The following is a 24,672-nucleotide window of genomic DNA, read 5'->3' as shown; positions in this document are numbered from 1 at the left end:
CTTAATGTGATTCCCACAGTTTAGTGAACCCTCTTTGTAGATATAGGCACATTCTCATGTGTGCTATTATGGAATCTAGGAGATCCTTACAGATAAAGTCTAGGGAGAGATACCAGACTAAAGGAATGACATCTTGAAAAAATACATGACAGAGAAATTCAAGATTTGTAGTAATGTAGGTTTTTTATTGAGTCTGTTTTACTTTGAGATAAATTATGTGTAAATATTTAAGCTTAAAAAAAGTGCAGGGTTGGGTGGTGATGCATTTAGTTGAGCACATATATTGCCATTCACAAGAAGCCAGGTTCAAACCCCAGGTCCCCACCTATAGGGATTGAAGCAATTCTACAGGTCTCTCTCTCTCTCTCTCTTTTTCCTCTCTCTCTCTCACTCTCTCTCCCCTCTCCCACTCCCTCTCTTCCCTCACCCTCCCTCTCTCTCTCCCCTCTCCCTCTCTTCCCTCACCCTCCCTCTCTCCCCTCTCCCTCTCTTCCCTCACCCTCCCTCTCTCTCTCCCCTCTCCCTCTCTTCCCTCACCCTCCCTCTCTCTCTCTTCTCTCCCTCTCTTCCCTCACCCTCCCTCTCTCTCTCTTCTCTCCCTCTCTTCCCTCACCCTCCCTCTCTCTCTCTTCTCTCCCTCTCTTCCCTCACCCTCCCTCTCTCTCTCTCCCCTCTCCCTCTCTCTCCCCTCTCCCTCTCTTTCCTCTCTTTCCCCTCTCCCTCCCTCTCTCTCTTCCCTCTTCCTCTCTCCCCTCTCTCCCTTTCTGTCTCCCCTTTTAACAATTTCTTTCTCTAAAGTAGATAAATAAAATGTATTTTTTAAAAATAGCCCTAAAGAGAACAGTGTAACAGTATAATCAATATGACTTACTAAATGTTTAGATCTTCTGCAGGCCAAATTTACTTCCCAATATATATTACAATGTTGACAACTGACCTTTTTTTTAAAAAAAATTAGTGCAAAGTTACACTTTACACCATAAATCTTATGTCTGCTTTGTCATATATAGAATCAGAGTTCTAAAAAGAATCAGTAAAAAGGTAGTATTAATACGTTAATGATTCAGAAATTTTGTATTATGAGATAGTTTCAAAATCCATTAAGAAACATCTAACCCATACAATCTTATATGCAATTTTCTTTCCTACTGTGTTTAACCAGTCCAGCCAGTTTGTACTACAGAAGAAATAACTTGTTGCTGTGGTTAATCCATGTGCTAGATCATCAGTCTTGAGGAATGTTTAAAGCATGACATTTCACTTATATATTACCATGAAGCTGAAAACAATGTATAGGGATGTCTTAGAATAAATGTTGTCCTCCACATGGTGCCATGGGATATCACTCCACCTGGGTCAAACTTGTTACCACACCAGAGAAAACTCCTATTCTACTGGAAAAGTTGATTACCTGACTCACCTCCTTTGTCATACCCTCAGGCTACACTCTCAAAAGTCTGGGTTGGTTGGTAACTAGTTCCACTGTTTAGGCTGTGGTGTTACTTTGTTATTGTTATTATAGTCATGCTTACTAATATAATTGACATTGGGCTTATACCTCACAAATTCCTTTTTCTCTGTCTTCTGTATTTAAGCAAAAATGATGAAAAACTTAAACTCTGAAGACTGTCTAGATTTGGAGTCTGGTTTTTATAACTTGCTAATTGTTGGTCTTGAATGGGTCTTGGAACTTCTTACTTTTTTAGTTTTTTACATCTGTAGGGTATGGCTAAAGATAAATCCTACTTGACAGACTTGTCAAAAAAAAAAAATAGACCGTTGTTTGGTGTGTAGTAACCTCTTAAAGGTAGCAGTTACTATTGTTATTGTTCATGCTATTCCCATTTGGGCAGACCTATCCTTGAAGCTGTTCATAAATTTGCTTAGGGGAACTGCGATAGTAGCAAGTCTTGTTAGATGCCTTAAACAATTTAGGGCAGTGAGCTAAGTAATGCACAGGATCTATACAATTGGTCTAAAACACGGCAGTATGTCTGATACAGTCCTTGCATGTTGTTACCTTACTGCTTTCAGTTTATCTCTGACCAACTGAATGAACACTTGTTGTTCTACAACTTCTGTTCAGTGTTTCTAAAGTCAGCCAGTCACCCCTTTTACATTCTCTAACTTGACTAATATATTTACTATCTGGTCTATCTTAGAACCAGCCTTTTTAGTTCTTACATAATTCACTATATTAACTTCAGAAGTTATTTATTTAGGCCATATTTGGCTTTTACTACTTCTTGTTGACCTTTCAAGATAGAGACAGAGATGGGAGGAGTAGGGAGACAGCACTATGGTAGGGCCTGGGCTCAATTTTGGGTTGTGTGTATGATAAAGCACTACCTGTCCAAGTGAAGTATTGATAGTTTGCTGCCTTTTTAAGTTAATTTTATGGCTCATCTTATGCTTCTTGCTCTAAGAACCTTGAGGGAAAGCCTAGTGTAGTATTATGCATGTGAAAACATATGTTTGTAGGAATGCATGCCAGAGAAGTAGACAAAATGTTTTGTTATGACAGCTAATGTGAAGAACTTGCTATGTGCCAGGCACCATGGTTATTTATTTACATGAATTGTCTCATTTAATCTCCATAGAACCCTCTGAAGTAGTTAACATTCCCACCTCCCTTCTTCACATTAGCAAATTGAAGCCCAAGGGGATTAGAATTTGAAACCAGATTTACCAGTGGCAAATCTTGGTTTTCCATAACTACATTAACCTATAAAAAGTTAACCCAGAACTTCATAGATGGTACATTGCTGTTTTAGCGTCTCTCCCAAGTTCTACTGAAACTATAGAATAAAAATTAGGCTAGGGGCCAAAGAATAGTTCACTCAGTAGCCAGTATTGTGTGTGCCTTTTCGTGCATGGCAACCAAGTTTGGAACTGGGTAGCACATGGGAGTGCGTGACCTTGTGTGAAATTCATGTGTTATCGTATCTACCCCTTTCTATCTTTCTCTTTCTATCTGAAACAACAAGAATGGAAAAATTCAGTTTGGGAAAAGTGAAATTGCATATGCACTAGGATTTGAACCTATGATGATGAAGATGAAGATGATGGTGGTGGTGGAAGTGGTGGTAATTGGGTCAAGAGATGGCTCAGCAGTGTACAACAGCATAAAGCCCTAAGTTAATTCCCTGGAATTGCATTTATAAAACGAGTCAATCCATAACATCTACAAGTGTCTCTTCCTTTGTAGAAAGGAATTAATATTCATTTAGAAAAGAACTAAATGTACTTCTGTCAAATGCACCTTTGAATATGCCCTGATTATGGGAGTCACAGAACCCTCCTTCCACTTAGTCTGTTTGACATTGGTTGGTAGTGCTGCCTGGGCAGTCACTGTTTTGTCTTCTAAACCTAAAATTCTGTCACTCAACACACGTATAGTGCAGGCAAAGAGCATTCACTACCCAGACTGAATACTGAGCAACTTAAAGGCCAGTGTCTTCTGACATCTCCCCAGTCCTCCTGTCTCTACAACAGAATTAATTCCTTGTGGCCTATTTCTTTTTTGCAAAACAAGAGAACAGCTAAGAAAACATGAGTGAATGCAAATGAGAGAAAGAAATGACATCTGTCAAGATAATTAAGGGAAAACATTCCTTTGACCTCTTGTATTTTTCTGAGCTTTCCTCCAGGTGGGCCATTCTTTCCTTCTGAGAGGACTGCTTCCCTTTCATGTTGGAAACAAATAGTAGGGGACTAAGTGCTTAAGTGTGGGATCAACACATAACTAATTTTAATATCCATTTGGCAGTTTTCCTGTTGTTTCTCCATTTAGGAAACATTTTCTTCTAGTTCTGCCCATTATCACAGCTTTGACACTCATGTCATTAACAGAATGTCATTTTGCAAGAGACTGAATTAGGCATAGCTAGCAACAAAACATACTGTACAGAACGATATTGACTTTTTGCCACATGACTTTTACTCACTGAAGAGAACAAAGTGGAGCTCTGATATAGGCTTTACACATGTGTGTGTGTTTGTGTTCTGACTGTGGAGGCACATGGAATCAGGGATAGTTCATTTGTGGACAAAACCTTTTGCCAAATTGCTGCCAGTGCAGAATACTTTAGAGCTGAAAGGATGCTAAATATGCATGCTGCTCATTCTGGGCTTGACAGAAGTTTCTGTTCAGTATCATAATAGATCTGGTGGTGAGGGAAGTAAGCTTTCTCTCTTTGTGATCCAGAAAGGAACAGTTCAGAATCCTCTGAACAAGAAAGCAAGAGCAGAGCTTTTGGATTCTTGCATGTAGTGTTTAACTATACAGTTGCATTATATTACTAGACTGAAATATATCAACCAAATTTAACATTCCAAATGTAGCAAGTCTAGCTGAGATTTTAATTGCTGTATAGAAGATGTTGTACTAAGTAAAATAATATTATCTTAATATTATGTTATTTACTTGTCCAGTAAGATTTGGATATATGAAAAATGTTCCTATCCAACTTTCTAAGACTGTTTACTAATTTTTTTTTTAGGGAGGGACAGGTCTGCTTTTTTTTTTTTTTCATTTCTAAAAAGCAGCAAAGGAGGTGACTGATAATAGTACAGGGTAACTAAGTAAATAGTAAATATTTTTATGGTATTTCCAGAAAGACAGGTAAGAACATATATTTAAACTTTTATATTTACTTTTATTTAGTGCTGTCACCACTTCCCATGGATTTTAACATTAAAATTTTATTTATTTATTTATTTATTTATTTATTTATTTATTTTTGCCTCCAGGGTTATTGCTGGGGCTCAGTGCCTGCACTACGAATCCACTGGTGCCTGGAGGCCATTTTCCCCCCGCTTTGTTGCCCTTGTTGTTACCCCTGTTGTTGTCATTGCTGCTGTTGTTGTTGTTAGATAGGACAGAGAGAAATTGAGAGAAGAGAGGAGACAGAGAGGAGGAGAGAAAGATAGACACCTGCAGACCTGCTTCACCACTGGTGAAGCAACCCCCCTGCTGGTGGGGAGCCTGGGGCTCAAACCGGGATCCATCCGCAGTCCTTGAGCTTTGCGCCATGTGCGCTTAACCCACTGTGCTACCTACCACCCGGCCCCCTTATTTTATTTTTTGTCATATCTTTCATTTTATTGATCTGAACATATATATATTCAAATAGTAAGAAAGAGAAGCAGAATGAGATAGGGAAAAATACACAGCACCCATGTTTTTTCCAGTTTGGTGGAAGCAAAGCTTGAACCTGAGCTGTATGCATGGCAAGGTGGATCTCCCCCAGGTGAGCTATATTGCCAAATCCAGAGTTAATTCTTTATCACTGGACACTCGAGAATAATTCAGTTCTATTAAATTGATCAAAAGTAATTTTTGTAATTGAACATTGAATTTGGTTTTCTGCTACATAAAGGAAAATATTTTAAGTTGTGACTTTTATCCGTATTAAATAAGAAACATAGGAATTAAAATTTAATGTCACAACACACATCTTCCCACCAACCCAACCCTAAAGTACATATACTTGTAAAGTAGAAGTCTAGTGACACATTAGTTTGTTTTCTCCCCTTACCTCCCAAATATGTGTGTATACTTACCAACCACAGAAGCCCTGAGAACAACTAAGGCATGTTAATGTTATAGGCATCTGACCCTTGAGCTAGGTATAAAGTTAAGGTCACTCTCAGGCAGAAGTTGAAAAAGAAGATCAGAAGAGAAAACACAAGTAGAACCTGAACTGGATTTAGCATTTGAACCAAAGTAAAAGACTTTGGGGTGGCACATCAGTACAGCTTCTCATCTCTGAGATAGATGTCTTCAAAACATGCTCACTCCCAAAATAGGTCCATTGTCATGTACCAGGACCTGAAAGCCCCCCCCCCTCCCCAGAATTCTTTGCTTACACTACCAACCCAAGTAGAAAAAGATACAAAGAAATAGAAAGAGATCCTATGTTCATGGATTGGAAGAATTAACATAATCAAGATGACAATTCTACTCATGGCCATGTATCAATTTAATGCAATCCCATCAAAGTCCCACCAAATTTCTTGAAGAGGCTAGAATAAAGGCTACAAGATTTTATTTGGAATAAGAATATACCTAGAATCACCAAAGTAATCTTGACAAGGAAGAACAGAACTGGAGGTATCAAACTCCCAGATCCCAAACTATAAGACTATTGTAATAAAAACTACTGGTATTGGAATAAAAATAGACATAATGACCAGTAGGACAGAACTGAGAGCCCAGAAGTCAGCCCTCACAAATATAAGCATCTAATATTTAACAAGGAGATCCAAAATATTATGTGGAAAAAGGAGAGTCTCTTCAACAAATGATGTTGGGAAAATTGGGTTGAAACATACAGAAAAATGAAACTGAACAACTTCATTTCACCACACACAAAAGTAAGCTCAAATGGATCAAAGACCTGAACATTAAACTAGAAACCATAAAATATTTAGAGGAAAACACTGTGAAATCTTTTAGATCTAACTTTTATAGGCATCCTCAACAGCTCAAATCTGTTTGATAGGTAAACAAAAAATAAAAATAAACCAATGGGACTACATGAAGTTGAAAAGCTTCTGCTTTCCCAGCTTTACATTACCTTGATTAATTTAGAAGTACTTATTATAATATAACATATTGTATCATATCACTTTAGTGATATAAATAAGACTATATAACTTATCCAAGTTAAATATATTATTCTTAAAATAACAACCATATTAAACTACTAGAAATAATTATTATATATTAATTTACCATTATTTTATTAGTTAAAATTTTAATTTATTAATTATTGAAATGTAGTTTTTTTATCTGCTTGATAGAGACAAGCAGAAATTGAGAGGGAAAGGGAATATAGGGAGAGACATACATATTTACTGCACTACTTCACTCCCTGTGAAGTTTTTCCCCTATAGATGGAGACTGGGGGCTTGAACCTGGGTCCTTGTGCATTGTAACATGTGCACTCAACCAGGTACCATTGCCTGGCCCCTAAATTATTATGTAACTTCCTGGATAGCCAAGGAGCTACGCTATTTTATTGAAAGTAATCTTTTTCCTCTAGATACTTTTTTCCCTTCCTAAATCATGAATCTTATGTGGAATCTCCAGTTATGTTACTGAATGAATGAGTGGATATTCTGATCACTGAGGTCACTGGGGAACGTGGTGAACATCAGCCGTATATCAGTTACATGCTAGCATATGACATCAGAAATTACCATGGCAGCCACGTAGAAAGAGCTGTGTCTGTATGTCTAGATTTGAAATAGCTACAAAATAGAATAACTTAGAACTATGTGTGTGTGTGTGTGTGTGTGTGTGTGTGTGTGTGTCTGTGTGTTCATGTGTGCTTTAGGTATATTATTGAGATTAAAAGATTATTTAAGGAAGACCTGTGAATTGGAGAGATAATTTGCCATTTGTGGTATATACTATGATATATATGAAAATATAATTCAAGGTTGCTTAGCATTTTACCTCATAGTCTAGACGGCAGTTGATTTTTCTTTGTACCTGTCAAATTTTGCCTAAAATACAGTTATCTTTGAAACAGCCTTATCTCCTCTTATATATGTTAAACACATTAGGAATGTTCGCTTTCTTATCTCACATAGTACTATGTATATGGGAGTAGACATTCCATAAATATCTGATGCATTGAATAATGTCTATATGTTCAGCTATCTCACTATTCTTTGAAGTCAAAAACTTAAATCAAACTTTGTTTTGGCCTGTCTTCATAGATTAATACATGCCTAAGAAGTAGTCTGTAAACATATACGCAGGTATGTACATTAAAATACACACACACACACACATATATATATACACATATATATATTTCCTATTGATTGAGTTTGAAAGTTTAGAGACCTGTCCCTTCTTCTAGATACACAATTACTCTAATCCTTTTGCTCATAGGTAGGAGAAAACAGCATGAACAACCACTTATTCCCGCTATAATCAAGGCCTTTAAAAAGGAGCTTGTCTACTAATGGAAAAGTTCAGTTTAAGTAGCAAACCAATAATATCAATAAAAGGCAGTCATAATTATGTACCTGGGATAACTGTGAACTAAATCATTACAACTGATTCAACTATGTAATAGCCTCAATTATACAGGCTTTTTGTAGCCCCTGTAGTAGAAATACTACCATCTCCCCAATTCGGAGACACTATCCCAAAGAACATGGCTTACCTTGTAATAATTCAGTGTAAATGCTACACTGAATATTGGTACCATTTTTACTTGGATTTTTTGAAATAAAAGTCTACAATTCAAAGCCAGGTAAGGTACCTAGGACCAGTAAAGCACAGGTCCTAGGTTTGAACCCTAGCACCATATAAATCAGAGCTGAGCCATGCTTTACCCTTTCTCCCTTTCTCATACTAAATACTAAAATAAAATGGGGTGCGGGCTATGGCACACCAGGTTAAGCGCATGTGGCATGAAGTGCAAGGACCAGTTCCAGCCCCCTGCTCCCTACCTGCAGGGGAGTCACTTACCAAGCGATGAAGCAGGTCTGTAGGTGTCTGTCTTTCTCTCCTCTCCCCCCCCTCCCCCCGCCCTTCACTCAATTTCTCTCTGTGCTATCCAACAACAACAACAATAACAAAACAACAACAACAAAATGAAAAAAAAAAAAGGCCTCAGGAGCAGTGGATTCTAGTGCAGGCACTAAACCCCAGCAATAACCCTGGGGGCAAATATACATATGAAATGAAACATTATCTCCTGGGGCTTGGGCTGGGACTCAGTGCCATCACACATGCTCTGTGTAGGTGAGACTTTTAAAAGTGGGATCACAAGGGGTGAGACATGTTAGACATACATCTCAGCTTAATTTTCTAAAGTTAATGTCTTCTTAAGATCTCCCTGCTTTATTTGTTTATCCCATCTGCTCAGCAGGCTGACTCTCTGAAAACAAGAGCTAGATTATATTCATAACAGTTCAGCCACTTCCTTTCTCACCCTGACTGTAACTTTGTTTTCATATTACTTGTCATACTTACAGCTATACATTTGTTCCTATTAACCTTTTGGTGTCTTTTTCTTTTTTTGCTACTCCCTGGCTCACTCCATTTCCTCCACACTTGCCTGCTTGCTGTTTCTGGAGCACCTCTGCCTCCTCAGGGTCTTTGCTTCACCTTTGACACTATAATGTCATCACCACTGGCCATATTATGCATTTTACAGTTTTGTTATTAGTTTATTAGTTGCTTCTTTACCAAAATATAAGTCCTTCCAAGGAACTTTTTGCTTAGAAGGGTACCTAGTATACAATAAGAAAAACAAAAAGTAGCTTCTTGCATGAATTAACTAATGCCCACATGGAGTCTTGATTTCTTGGATCTCAGGGAAGACAATGACATTGTTTTATTTTCACATAAATGACCGAGTATGTCATAGAAATATTAATATTAATAGAAATATTAATACATTTCTCTCTGCTGACTTCTAAGGAGGAATAATACCCATCAAATTACCAGGCGTGCCTTAGTGGTGCTATTCAAGAAAAGGTTTAGAGTTATAAAATTGGAGCCCTGGAAAAGGTTACATTGAAAGTTCTTTCTGGGAGAAGACAGTAGTGTGGGGGAGAAGTGTTCAAAAAAGTTTTTTTGTTTGTTTGGTATTTGTCATTGCCAGGGCATCACCACTCTAGGATGATGAATTTTTCAAATATATATATGGAGAAGTAAAGTGAAAGAGAGCACAACATGCAAGCTTCCTCTAGCAAGGTTTGGGCTGGAACCTCGTGTGCACATGGCAAAGTGTAGTGTGTTATCCAAGTGATCTATAGCTGTTCCTCAAAGAAGATTTTAAACAGTATTTGTGTTGGATTGCGTAACATAATTTTTTTCCAGATACAATCACAAATATATTTTCTAGGACCTTTTCAGTTAGATTTGCAAATACAGTCAAGATGCAGATACTTAATTTTGCAAAGGCAAAGAGAATTGTGGTATGTGTGTCTCTGTGTGTGTAATTTTAGTGTACTTAATTATTCTAAAATGTCATCTGAATGAATAATCTAAAAAAGGAAGAAAAGACCCATATTTATATTACCATAGTTAAATTTCAAAAGCATAGCATTGAGTGAAAAAGAAGTACATTACTGAATATCTACAATGTCTAATGTGTGCTGGAGTATAATTCATCTAAAATCAAGAAAGATGATTTCATACAAATGAGTACATGTCAGAAATGTTTCAGTGTATTCATGAATGAGGGCAGTAGTAACCCTAAGATATGTTCAAAGGAGATTTTGAAAACTAAACACTCACTATATCTTATAATACATATTATGCATTACATGTTTTTTTCAGGAACTATAAAATAAATGCTATAGTATATACTAAGTTGGTTAATAGAGGACAACGATATTAAATGTGTGGAATTTTTTTATGTTGTTTCAGTTGAGTCTATACCAGGCAGATTACTATAGGAAAGAATACTTTGCATTACTATAACTTTCTACCCTTATAGAGTTTTAAAAATTGCCTGGAAAAGGATGACAAGAGGACCTAGTGGGGGTTGTGTTGTTATGTGGAAAACTGAGAAATGTTATCATGTACAAACTATTGTATTTACTGTTGACTGTAAAACATTAATCCCCCAATAAAAAAATTTTAAAAAACTAATAGTGGTCCCCAAATTAATAAAGAAAAAAAATTGCCTAGTCACTTGACAATGAAAGGAGTATACCCCTATAGAATCAGATAGTCTCCTGGGAAGGTCTTCTTTACAAAGCCTAATAAGCCACGGCATGTGAAGCCATTCATCTCTGTTGCACAATGCCAAGTCTTTGTAAGTTTTTCCTGGTGTGTTACCATAGTGAAGATGTAAATACACATAAATGTTGGCCAGAGGCGTATTGTGGGTATGCTGACGTATTGAAAGTCTATGGAAAATCTGCTAATTGTAATTCTTTTCGTAGCTACCTGGTTACAGAGTAGAATATGTATCAGAGAATACATATTTCCATATCTCTGATGTGGTCTTTATACTTTAAGATATGACAAATGGTAGTTAACCCAGGTGGTAGGAACTGAGTATTTTTCTATCTTTTTTTTTAAAATTTTTTATTTAAGAAAGGATTAATGAACAAAAACATAAGGTAGGAGGGGTACAACTCCACACAATTCCCACCACCCAATCTCCATAACCCACCCCCTCCCATGATAGCTTTCCCATTCTCTAGCCCTCTGGGAGCATGGACCCAGGGTCATTGAGGGTTGCAGAAGGTAGAAGGTCTGGCTTCTGTAATTGCTTCCCCGCTGAACATGGGCGTTGACTGGTCAGTCCATACTCCCAGTCTGCCTCTCTCTTTCCCCAGTAAGGTGTGTCTCTGGGGAAGCTGAGCTCCAGGACACATTGGTGGGGTCTTCAATCCAGGGAAGCCTGTCCAGCATCCTGGTGGCATCTGGAACCTGGAGATTGAAAAGAGAGTTAACATACGAAGCCAAACAATTTGTTGAGCAATCATGGATCCCAAGTTTGTAATAGTGGAAAGGAAGTGTTAGGGAGGTACTCACTGCAAACTCTAGTGTACTACTGCTTTCTGCAGTAGTTTATGGATACGTGTGCACATAAGCTCTCTCTCACAGAAACTGGTGTATATCTAGGTTATGGGACTTTGTTAGAAAGTGAACCACCTGAGATGAAATTAGAGTGTACTATAAAAGGAAAGGTCTCACCCGAGTAATGAAGCTGAAGGGTTGTCATTCCATACGTGAAGTCTCTGGACACAGTCTGAGGTGAAGCATGTTGAGGTGGCAATCGTTGCGTTGGTTAGGTTGTGATTGGTGGATGCAATATTATTTGGTTTGGATTGGGAGATGCATACAGGAAAGTGGGCTTTTCTATCATTTTAAAGTTTCTCAGAGAAAAATATATTTACTCTCTTATTCTAAAAGATATGGAAATAGAAACACACCAGCATCTTTAAACCATTTACCATCAAACCATATTAACTGGACATTTTCATCCTCCTAGTCATGCCTAGCTTTGCCATTTCAGCCTTTCCCTTTAAGGGGTATTCAGATATCCCTATATCATAAAACTATGAGGAAGTAGTTAGCAGATGCTCACCTCCATTAAAGCTTTGTTTTATACTTTGTCTCATGAAAATGTAGCATTTTTTTCATCAAGCTGAATTAATGTATCCTAGCTTTTCAGCATCACTGGGGCTAATCTTAGGCATGTCACTGTATCATCGCTGCCCCCGATTATGGTGAGTCCTGTCTCACACTGAGTGCTGACCCTTCAAGTCAGCTGTGAATGTTAGGAATTACTGCCTGTTGGGGTTTCCCCTTCTCAGCTTTTTCTTGTCAAGATCAGCCTTGATCAGTATTCAGGTCTCAAAATGAGTGTAATTTAAAATTAAGCTCAATTTTAGCTCCTCAGATAATTGTGAAAGGCCATAGCTGGGTGGGTCTCATGACTTTTATAGATGTGGTAAGAGATAATTAATAGGCTCTTCTTCTGAGAGAGATGTGGCATATCCAGATGTGAAATGCTTACAGATCTTTTCAAGCCCTGAGCATAAGGACAATATAGGCAGAAATAGGATATATGTGCTTTGGGTAGAAAATGGGGACTTCACATTTACCTCCCCTCTTTCAGCTTAGAAACCCATTAATTAGTCTTGGTCCTTCACTTTGAGTCAGGCCTGACTTAGGTGACGAAGTGCAAGTCTTCACCTTGCTAGCAAATGGAAGGTGTTGTTGGCAGTAATTAGGAGATAGAGAATCTCCTTGTGAAGCTGCTATGAGGAATGGGAATAGTGAACTCAGGCAACATTGGTAGGTGGCCTGTTTAACCCTCATCTCTCCTGTTTGAGCAAAAAAAGCACTCAGGCAAGTCAAACACTTCTTTGTGGTGGCTTCACATTGCTCCAAAAATCTATACCCAAGTGCCTGACAAACCATGATGTCCCTACTCTGTGTTTTGTCCCAGCCTGCCTTACCTCCTATCCTCCAGAGAAGAAATGGCCAGATTTATTCAACAATACTCACTGCAACTGTCTTTCCACTTTGCCATTTCTCTCAGATTCCAGGTCTACTGTCAACAGTATTTGCTGGTGTGCATGTGTGCTTTCTTTTTTTTAAAGTTTTTTTTTGAATTATCTTTATTTGTTTATAGGGTAGAAACAGCCGGAAATCGAGAGGGAATGAAGTGATAGAGAGGGAGAGAGACAGAGAGACACCTGCAGCACTGCTTCACCACTTGCAAAGTTTTCCCCATACAGGTGGGGACCAGGGGCTCGAACCTGTTCCTTGAGCACTGTAACATGCATGTTCAACCAGGTGAGCCACCACAGGGCCCCTATGTGTGTTCTTTCTGTCTCTTATTTGTCTGTGAGTAGATTGATCTAGGGAAAAATAAAAGGAACACGATAAAAAGACATGGTCACATGGCATCAACCCCTGTCTTATGCTATTGTTTATCTTTTCTTTTGTCTCCAGTTGTATATGGTTATCTTCTAAGACTAAACTAAGATTTTTCAAGTAAAGAATTTTCTACCATTATGTCACTTTCCAAGTTCAGAGGACAAAGTGATCACAGAATCCACTCACAAAGTAGGCATCTTCATCTGTGTTACTTCACCAGAGACCTGAGAGAAAGTGCTTTGTAGAAAGCAGCATTTCTGGCATTTGGCATTTGCTTTTGTAGATTGAAGCCCAGAGAGGAGGAGTGACATCCATTTCTTCAAGAGTGAAACATAAAGCATTTTTGGGATTGAATGGTGGAAACCTGAGCTCATAGCTGTTCTTGGGTTTCATTTTTGCAGTTGTATACCTGTTTCCCTAAGTTTGACAACTGGAAGTGACTTTATATGACCTCAGATGCTTAAAGATACATTTAAAGCAAGTTAAAGTTTCTTCCATAGTAAAAGTGATCTTCCTATTTTACCTGGTAGGATGTCACATATTTTTTCTCTAGATAACACTGTTCAAAAAAAAAACCAAGAGTGCCAGGCGGTGGCACAGTGGGTTAAGCACACATGGTGCCAAGCACAAGAACTGGCACAAGATCCAGGTTTGAGCCCCCCAGCTCCCCACCTGCAGGAGAGTCGCATCACAAGTGGTGAAGCAGGTCTTCAGGTGTCTGTCTTTCTCTCCCTCTCTCTGTCTTCCCCTCCTCCTTGATTTCTCTCCATCCTATCAAACAATAATGACAGCGATAACAACAATAATACTAACAACAACAACAATAATAACAACAGCAATAATAAACAACAAGGGCAACAGAAGGGAAAAAAATAGCCTCCAGGAGCAGTGGAGTGCAGGCACTGAGCCCCAGTGATAACCCTGGAGGCAAAACAAAACAAAAACAAAAACCAACAACAAAAAAAGAAAGAGGAAAAAGAAAAGAAAAAGCAAGACCGGGAGCCAGGCTATCACACAGGAGGATGAATGTATACATTGCTTTGTGCAAGGATCCAGGTTCAAGTTCCAGATCCCCACCTGTGTATGTTGAGGGGGGTGGTTCACAAGCAGTAAAGAAGCAGTGCTGCAAGTGTTTCTCTTTCTCTCTCCTGTTTTCCCCTCCTTCTGTTGATTTCTTGCTCTCCCATAAAATATAAGGGTGGGAGAAGGCCATTAGGATTCATCCTGCAGGCACTAAGCCCCAGCAATAACCCTGGTGGCAAATAAATAAATACAGAGAGAGAGAGAGAGAGAGAGAAAGAAAAGAACTGAATTGACCATGCTAGTGAAAGAGAGAGGCCTTGATTTTGCACAAGTCGAGATATTTTTGCTATTTTATCTCTTTGTAGGCTAAAGAACTACATACAGTGGGGTCACCAGCTTCTGGGATGCCTTTGCCATAAACCTCTCCTTTCTTTAGCAAAAATGTGTGAAACCTGGATGAATATGAAAGGACAAAAGCATTTCAGTTTAGCATCATTGCAAGCTTAAGTTCCAGGCTCTGTGGCAGTCTAGATAGTAAATACTAATAGTTTTCTTACTTCTTTGCAGTTTTAATATTGCTTACTGTGAATTTAGTAACTACAGCAATATGATGGGGTTACTTTCAGATATAAATGCTAAAAGGAGGTAGTATATTTTAGTGAAAGAGAGACACAAAGAGAGAGAGAGAGAGGGAGAGGGAGAGAAAGGGAGACCAGAGTACTTGATGGAGATTGAACCTGGGACTTCAGAGCCTCAGGCATTGAAGTCATTTGCATAACTGTTATGCTCTTTCCCCAGCCCTACCCCCTTTCTCTTAATAATTAATATTAGCAACTCATAACTTTATTTGTAAGGCCAAGATCTTCATGAGTATAGTGATTTATTCTGTGCATACATGGAAATTTCCTTTTTTTAAAATCTCTGTTTTACAAAGTCTGGTTTAGTCATACTGAGAAACATTTTATGTCTAAAAGCTTTCTATTTTGATTAAGAATCAAGAAATTTCCATTTACTTGATTGTAATAGTTCTGTTACAATTGTAATGCTATCTCTGGCTTCATTCTAAAGATCCATATAGAGGTGAGAGAAAATATTTATTTACCCTTAACACGGGTCCTTGCACTTTGCGCCACCTGTGCTTAACCACTGCGTTACCGCCCAACTTCCAATATTTATTTATCTAGTGTACTTTGATCATAACATTAGTCCAGTACTTCTGATTATTTAAGCTTTGTGGAACATGCTTGCCAATTACCTTAAATATGGTAAACTATTCAAATGCCAACCTTTTAATTTCTTTTCATTTGCTCTTGCAGTCGTAGCTGATATGACCTGTTTTATTTGCTTGTTTGTTTTTACAAGAACACTGCTCAGCTCTGGCTTGTGGTGCTGGGGATTGAGCCTGAGTACTTTGGTGCCTCAGGCATTAAAGACTTTTTGCTTTTACATTATGCTATCTCCCTCACCCTTCATTTATTCTAAATTCCATCTCTATTTGTCAAGATGACAGATCTTTATCCTACAAAACAGGCAAAGGCAGGCTGAATGTACATTTTATGTAATTCACTTGTTAGATGCTTCTTTCTCAGACTTTTTGAACTAAATTTCTTAATTTAGTACTTCTCAACATTTTGCTTCACGAAGCTTCCCTGCTACAGGCAGGGATTCGGGGCTTGATCTTGGATCTTTCTGCACTGTAACGTGTGTGTTCTACCAGATGCTCTATGTTCTGGCCCCATAAGGATTATTTATTTATTTATGTATTTGCTCAGAGCATTAGTCAACTCTGGCTTATGGTGGTATCAGGGATTGAACCTGAGACTTCACCAAAGTCTGTTGTTTAAACCACTTATGCTATTTTCAAGACCTTTTATTTTATTTTAAACTTTGACATTTTTATTTATTTATTTTGTATAGAGACAGAGAGAAGGGAGAGTAAAAAGAGAGAGAAAAGGAGGTGAGGAGAGAGGGAGAGGAGAGAGAGGGAGAGGGAAAGAGGGAGAGAGAGAGAGAGAGAGAGAGAGAGAGAGAGACTGACCTACAGCATTCATTTGTAAAACTTACCACCTGCAGTTGGGGCACTGGGGCTAGGATTGGGGGGTCCTTCAACACTCCATATTATAAGCTTTGCCAGGAGTACCATCACTTGCTCCTCCCCCCTCATTTTTTTTTTTAAATCTGTATTTTCAGAGGAGGTAGAGAGACATTACACCAATCAGAGCACCAGTCCATCATCCATGAAATTTCCCTGCTACTGTCTTTGGTGCTTTGTGTAATGACAGGGATTAGATGTAAAACCTGAAACATAGTTAGTTATGTGTCCTAGTAGATGATCCACTTCCCTGATATGTGTTTTAAATTTATATTGTTGAGTGTTGATTTTGCTTGTTGTGATAGTCTTCTAGTCATTTTATTTTTCACCACATGTGCTTAACCTGCTGTGCTACTGCCCGCCTCCCTAGTCATTCTATTTTTTAAAAAATTATTTTATTTATTTAGGATACAGAGAGAACTTGAGAGGTATGAGGAAAATAAAAATAGATGATAGATAGACAGATAGATAGACAGACAGACAGACAGACAGACAGACAGACAGACAGACAGACAGACAGAGAAGCGACCTGTAGCCCTGCTTCACCACTCATGAAGCTTTCCTGTTTAAAGTTGAGACCTGGGGCTTGAATCTCCATCCATGTGCACTATAATTTATGTGCTCTACCAGCTGTCCCACCACCCAGCCCCCTTCAGTCTGTATATTTTTTAGGAAGTTCAGGGGCCAAGCGGAGGTGCACCTGGTTAAGTGTACACACTACAGTGTGTAAGGACCGGGGTTCAAGTCCCTGGCCTCCACCTGTAGGAGGAAAGTTTCAGGAGTGATGAATTAGGGCTTTAGGTATCTCTCTGTTTTCTCTCCTCTATCTCCTGCCTCTCAATATCTCTCTCTATCTCTATCCAATAATAAATAAATAAATAAATAAATTTTAAAAATAAGTTCAGTTTAAATTTTTCTTTAAGAAACATTTTCTGAATTTTAGCTTTAAATCATCATATTTTACTGGTAACCCTGTTTAATATATTTTTTCTGTTGCTATATATTTCTTATTTATTTAATTTTATTCTTATTTCTTATTTATTTAATTTACTTATATTTATATCGATAATTTACTTATATTTATATCGATAAGAGAAAATTAGTATAATGATTTAGAGGAAATACTAAATATAAAAAATAGTGCAAAAAGCTATTTGTTGCTAGTTAACCATAGTTCAGTTGATTTGCTCATGTCAATGAATAAACTAGCTGAGATTTCCAGGGTATAAACCTTTTATAATTTTTTGATTAACATTGGAAATTGATATATATTGTAACATATTGAAGTAAAAGATATTAATTTGAATGAACGCTAAATACATTATACAGTTCCATTGAAACAATGGAACTGATTTAATGATTAAGATTTTAAGAGAGGCTGCATACTGTTCTTGATAGATGAGCTGCTAATATCAGGATCCACTTTCATAATTAAGTATCAAGGGTCTATTCTAATTCAACAACTTCTTTAAGGCTGAGTAAACATGGTCTTAATTAAACTCACAGATAATGATAGGAGATGTTGATTGCTTCAGTAAGAAAAATAAAATGATGCTGCCTGACCTTAAGAAACTATAAATATGGATATGTAGACAAATGATAATATACAGCACATACCTATGTAGGGGGAACTGGCTCAAGAGTCAGTATTGCTGAAAGAAATTGGATTTGGTTTTGAAATGTATTATTTAGAAATTTTTCTTTCTTTTAAAAATATTTTATTTTAATGAAAGTGTGTGAGTGTGAGTGTGTGTGTGTGTGTGTGTGTGTGTGTGTGTGTGTGTGTGTGCATGAAAGAGAGAGAGAAAAAAATCAAGAGTATTGCTCAGTTCTAGTTTGTGGGGGTGCTAGGGATTGAGTCTGGGTCCTCATAAACTCAGTCATCAAAATATTTTTGCATAAGTAGTTTACTCTCTTCCCAGCCCAGATATTTTCTTTTCAGATATATTCACTATATGTAATTTAAAACTCAGCTGAAATTTTCTATTTTAAGAACCTGCTATAACAGAAAAAAACTAAAGAATACCTTGAATGGTCAAGAGCAGCTTGAGATTGGGAGGGTAGAATCAGTGCCCTGAATCTATTGTAGGTGAATTCAATGAAATATGCTGCTGCATTTTATTATTCTCTCTTCACTTCTCTTCACTGTACTGATAGAGTGAAGTACCAGACTGTACTGAAGTTAAGCAAATGAAAATAAGATGATACCCACCTTGTTATCATTATCTTAGTTTCAAGGCTAATAAAAGTTACCTTGTAATCACATTTACCATTTTATAGCCCTGTATCAGCAGAAGTATACAATTGTTCCCCTCAGCCTATATGTGACAATTTATTTCTTCTTACCAACTACCCGATAGTGCCCAGTGCAAAATGGACTTTGCATAGTATTATTTTAATTTAAACTAGAACCTGGGTTTATGATTCAAAAATGTCTACATTAATAAGGAATCTGAATGCAGTTTACAAGATGAGAAATGAATGAGTGGTAAAATATATTTATCTTGGGCATTGACTGTTCTATTGACAAAAGGCACAGATATGAAATTTGTCTAAATAATTAGACTTTTAATTAGTGCATTTTTGTGAGAGTAATGACGTGCTTTGTTGCATGTAATTTTGCATTAGAAATTTCATGTCAACAAAGATGCTACCTGTAGTTTGCTGATTTGAATGCTTAATTTATCACTTGTATGTATGTTATATACTTGCAGTGAAAAGCTGGAAGAAGGTTTTTGATTATAACTTCACCAGTGGTGAAGAATATTGATGGCATTATAATATATGAATATATTATGATTTTTAATATTCAAGAAGCAAGCACACCTCCACTATTAGTAATTGTTAACTTGTAAAAATCTCAGCAGTTGTATCAGCAAATAGGTTGTTCTGTGCCTGCATCAACCAGACATGGATGTTGCTGCCGTGCATATTCTCTAAAACTTTGTTTTTGCTTTCTTTCTGGCAGTTGTCGAACAAGCAACCGGAAGAGCTTGATAGGCAATGGGCAGTCAGCAGCATTGCCTCGACCACACTCACCTCTCTCTGCTCATGCAGGTAACTAACATGTTTTGTTCTACTTCTTTGTTGCTAGTTTTTTAAAAAGCAGAATGCATCTGGCAGAATACTGGAGAGCATTGCAGATATTTGGCTGATAAAAATACGAGCCTGTAGTGTTGAGGTCATGAGGGCCTGGGTACAAAGAAATTGATGAATGTAATAATTCAGGCATTTGAAAATTCAGAGGTATCTTTGCATGTTATCTTGAATTTTCCCTTGTTTCATCACTAAGTGGTTCTTTCCACTAAGTTAGCTCAAACTTTGTTACCTCTAACTTTCTCTGTTTGAGATATTGAATTTGAGAATTGCTTTGAAATTGAAAAAGGACCCCAACTCTCATGATATAAATTTCTCAGGTTTTTATTCCTTCATTTTAAAATTTGTGGATAACACAAGATAGATGTCTATGTTGGGATTGTCTTTGGCAGAAGGTTGTTCACATGATAAGGGTTAGTATCAATTGTAGAGAAGTAAACATCTTTTTTTCTCTATCATTGTAAGTTATCCACTGAGAACACTACAACAAACAATAGATTAACACAAGAAAAGCAAAAACATTTAATACAAATTTTCTGTGATACAGGAGTATTCATAAGGAACCTCAGGTGTGATGAAACATAGAAAGTTGTGCAAGGTGTGATAGTAGTTATGACACCAATGTAGTAAATTGGGAGAAGCCCAGGGCCAGTTCATTCAGATTTATTTTATGTATCTTATCTTTGGAGATGAGAATGTTCCTTCCCTCTATCTATGGAAGGTCACTTTTCGCAAGAAGATTTTCTGCCCTATTTTAGGGAATGATTAGTAATTCCTTCCTATACCTGCCATTTCCTAAATTCTTTCTTCAACTTAAGATACTCAACATTTCAAGAACACATAAGTGGGGGTATGGGAATGACATGTCTTAAACTCTGTCAGAATTATGCACATTTTTTTCTCCCTAAAATTTTTAACTTATTTTTTAAAAATTTTTTTATATTTATTTATTTATTTTCTCTTTTGTTGCCCTTGTTGTTTAACATTGTTGTGGTTACTGATGTCATTGTTGTTGGATAGGACAGAGAGAAATGGAGAGAGGAGGGGAAGACAGAGAGGGGTAGAGGAAGACAGACACCGGCAGACCTGCTTCACCACTTGTGAAGAGACTCCCCTGCAGGTGGGGAGCCGGGGGCTCGAACCAGGATCCTTACACTGATCCTTACGCATTGCGCCACATGCTTTAACCTGCTGTGCCTCCACCCGACTCCCGAATTTTAACTTTTCTATCATATATGATGGTTACTATAAACACTTCTGCTAGGTATGCTAGAACAAGTCTCATGTATCTGTGCATGAGATTCTCTAAAAGTCTAATTAATATATATATTGGAATTTCTATATATATATACCTATTAAACCATGACCTTTGTAAAAACCATGAAGATTTAAAAGATGAGGCATTTGGTATCAAGTAATCATTATAATAAAGGTATAGCCATATTAAAAAAAAACCCTGTGTAACGGAGACTGATTTGTATATGTGTGTGTATTTAAATTATATTGAAGATGATGCAAAGAAGAAAAAAGGTTGATTCCAATTAGGAAAATCTGGGAAAGATTGGAGGCGTTACTTGTCCAATATACTGAAATATAGACAAGATTTTGGGAAGTAGAAATGGCAGGATAGAAGGGAAATTTCTAGTCAGTGGGATGTGTAATCTTTATTGTATAAGAAAACACAAACATAGAAGGAAACATGAACATCAGAATGTGCAAAGAATTTTGACTTTGAGTGCCTTTCAAGGATTTTAAGGAAGGCTTATATTTATGAAGAAATCTTCAGAATTGTGAAGGGTAAAGGATTAAAAGGCTTAAAAGGATGAGCATTTTAAACCCCATATTCGCTGAAATCGTGTGGAAACTCTAATGTAATACTTCTGAGCTTTAATATGAGGTGGGTTTAATTTTCAAAGTGGGATGGTCTCTTTCCTCCAGAAGACTGTCCTTGAGCTCAAGGACTCTCAGGCTGAGAGTGGGACATCTTTTACATATTTGAGAAGAAGAGAGAGAAAAGTAATTGTCCTGTAGTAGTTAAGTTGTATTTTTCTTTTTTTTTTTAAATAATTATTTATTACCTTTTGTTGCCCTTGTTTTATTGTTGTTGTTATTGATATCGTCATTGTTGGGTAGGACAGAGAGAAATGGAGAGAGGAGGGGAAGACAGAGAGGGGGAGAGAAAGACAGATACCTGCAGACCCGCTTCACCGCGTGTGAAGCAACTCCCTTGCAGGTGGGGAGCTGGGGACTCAAACTGGGATCCTTGTGCTGGTCCTTGAACTTTGCGCCACCTGCACTTAACCTGCTGCGCTACCGCCCAACTCCTGTGTTAAGTTGTATTTTTCTCATAGCAATAAATAAATATGATAAAGTAGAAAAAGTTAAGAGTGGCCTGGAGAGTGGCACAGTCCTTTTGACTGCATACATTACCATATGAAGGACCTGTATTCAAGCTTTCATTCCCAAGCATGATGAGTGGTAAAAGATTCCTATAGGTATCCCTTTCTCTGTCCCTGCCTACCTCCCTCCATCTCTCCTCTCTGTCCCATCGAACAAAAGAAGGAAAGAAGATTATAGGGGCAAGGTGGTGGTACACCTTGTTGAGCGTACACGTTACAGTGTCCAAGGATCTGGGTTTGCAGGGCTAAGGTTTTCTGAATGGTAAAGCAGTGTTGCAGGGGTCTCTATGTCTCCCTTCCTATCACCTCCTTTTCTCTTGATTTCTGTCTCTCTTTATCCAATAAATAAATAAAGATAAAAACTGTTCCATTAAATATTATAAAAACAAAGTATAAAAAAAACCCCAAAGTATAAAACAAAATTAAAAAATGTAAACATAAGTTGATAAAATTAAAAGCTCAGAGATGTGATTTTTCAAGTAAAACATAAGAGGCACACATATAAAAAAAGAATACATAATCTCACTTTGTAAGAGTTAAATATTTGAAGCAAACTACATCTAGCAATTAGAGAATGGATAGATGGATCATAGCATAGTCACCCACAGAATACTGTGCACGGTGAAAACAGGAGCTAATGCTGTGTGTATAAGGATGTAAATCAACAATAGTATTAGGTAAAAAAAACTGAAAAGATTATTTTAATTGTTTGTATAAAGTTAACATTATGCTAGACATAACATTTTGTATATACTTATATGTGTATATACATTTGTGTAACAATATAAAGCAAAATACAGTAACTTAAAAGACCAATTTTATGATAGTACTTAATCCACTAAGCTATGGGTGAGATAGTTATGAAGAAGGGGAAAAAGTTGATAATATTGCATTTACAAACTGCATGATGATGAGTACACAATTATTTATATTATTACCATTTATATTTTGGAGACTTATATGACTTCATTACCATAATAGTGAAAATTGACAAAGTATTGATCCAGACCTCACCCAGGGACTAGAATTATTTCTTCTTTTTCTTTCTTCTTTCTTTCTTTCTTCCTTTCTTCCTTTTTCCTTTTCTTTCTTTTTTATCTTTACTATTCCTCCAGCATAGCACCCAGCAACATATACTGAATGTTAAGTGGGTGATAAGTTCTATTCTTTATATAAAATTCAATAGCAATTATATGCATTTCATCTTATTCTTCTTTGTAGTGTTCTGTAGTAATTGCATACCATACTTTATATGCTTTTTGATTAGCCTTTTACTGCTATAATTTTCTTCATTTACCCTTTATCACTTTATCTAGGAAATATTTATTTCGAGTTTGTTGTCATAGGGCTAATTTCTAATATTGAGCTTAGAGAAGTATCTAAGACTATGATAATACGTTTGATTATTTTCTTCTGTCTATGTACATTTTGCTTCTCTTAAACTATAATTTGCCTTTCAGGTTCTTTATACTATAGACCCAGTAATTCATTCTTTAGTCAAAAGTGGTAGAGGCTTTTTTTCCCCTTTTTTTTTTTAGCGATTTAATAATGATTAATAGGATTGTAAGATAACAGGGATACAGTTCCAAACAGTTCCCACCACCAGAGTTCTATATTCGATCCCCTTCACTGGAAGGTTTCCTATTCTTTATCCCACTGAGAGTATGGACCAAAATTCTTTATGGGGTGCAGAAGGTGGAAGGTCTGACTTCTGTAATTGCTTCGCCACTGGACATGGATGTTGGCAGTTCGATCCATACCACCCAGCCTGTGTTATCTTTCCCTAAGAGGGTAGAGCTCTGGAGAGATGAGCTTTTGGGACACATTGGTGAGGTCCTCCATCCACGGAAGTCAAGATGAAATCATAGTAGAATCTGGAACATGCTGGCTGAAAGGCAGTAAGATATAAAGCAGAACAAATTATTTAATAAACATAATAAACAGGAATCAAAAAGTAGGAATAGAGCAGATGAATTCAGGAGTCTTCAGGTAAGAAGAAACTAGGAAGTCTATTTTAGGTATGTTCCAGGTGGCTTATGATTTTAGTAATTTTTGCTTGAGCCTGATAGGTAACATGCAGCTGGATTAAAAGTATCATCTGAGATGTTGGTGTCAGGGCTCAGAATAGGTCTGGAAAGCTGGATTGTGGCAGAGAGTAGCTATCAAATATGAGGAAAACATATAAATACCACTAACTGTTTACCCCATCAATCTGACCTAGGACCAATATATATTAATATTTAGCACAAGAGCCTGACCCTGTCAGTCTGAGCTCATACTCCATGGTCACACGTAGGAACATTCTAGGCTGCACTCATCTCAAGACTAGTCTTTTTCGAGTGGTAGAGCAGGTTGACCTAATCTCCTTTCAGAGGGTGGAGCAATACTTACTGTTGTTGCTCCACAGTGAGGGCAAAGTCCTGGAGAGGCCCACAAAAGGACTTATGATGAAATTCCTGATAGAAGTGACCAGTAATGGTGGAGAGAGGGATCTATTAGAGGACTTGGGCCCATCATATCTATATGGGAATCCGAGGATTCCCTGGCCTGTCAGATTTTTAATGAGAAATTATTTTTTACTGTAGTTGAGTATCGAGTCCTGTTGGAAGGTGGAGAATTTAAATGAAGAAATAGTTATGTTTTGAAAATACAAAATGCTTCCTCACTCACCATGGTTCATA

The 24,672-nt window shown here is 37.3% G+C and overlaps 1 protein-coding gene across 10 annotated transcripts in view; it reads left to right on the top strand.

The window, feature by feature from the left end:
* MAST4 (microtubule associated serine/threonine kinase family member 4) overlaps window positions 1-24,672 on the top strand; it is a 724,287-nt gene that overhangs the window by 564,621 nt on the left and 134,994 nt on the right. For all 10 annotated transcript variants that reach the window (XM_060191259.1, XM_016188336.2, XM_060191258.1 and 7 more), the window contains one exon: window positions 19,465-19,553. In XM_060191259.1, the coding sequence (XP_060047242.1) occupies window positions 19,465-19,553 (89 nt within the window). The remainder of the gene's footprint in view (window positions 1-19,464; window positions 19,554-24,672) is intronic.

Source organism: Erinaceus europaeus, chromosome 5 (genome assembly GCF_950295315.1).
Source record: "Erinaceus europaeus chromosome 5, mEriEur2.1, whole genome shotgun sequence".
In the NCBI taxonomy this organism is placed as follows: Eukaryota; Metazoa; Chordata; class Mammalia; order Eulipotyphla; family Erinaceidae; genus Erinaceus; species Erinaceus europaeus.
The sequence above is the reverse complement of the archived record's forward strand: the minus strand, read 5'-3'. Positions and strand labels throughout refer to the sequence as shown.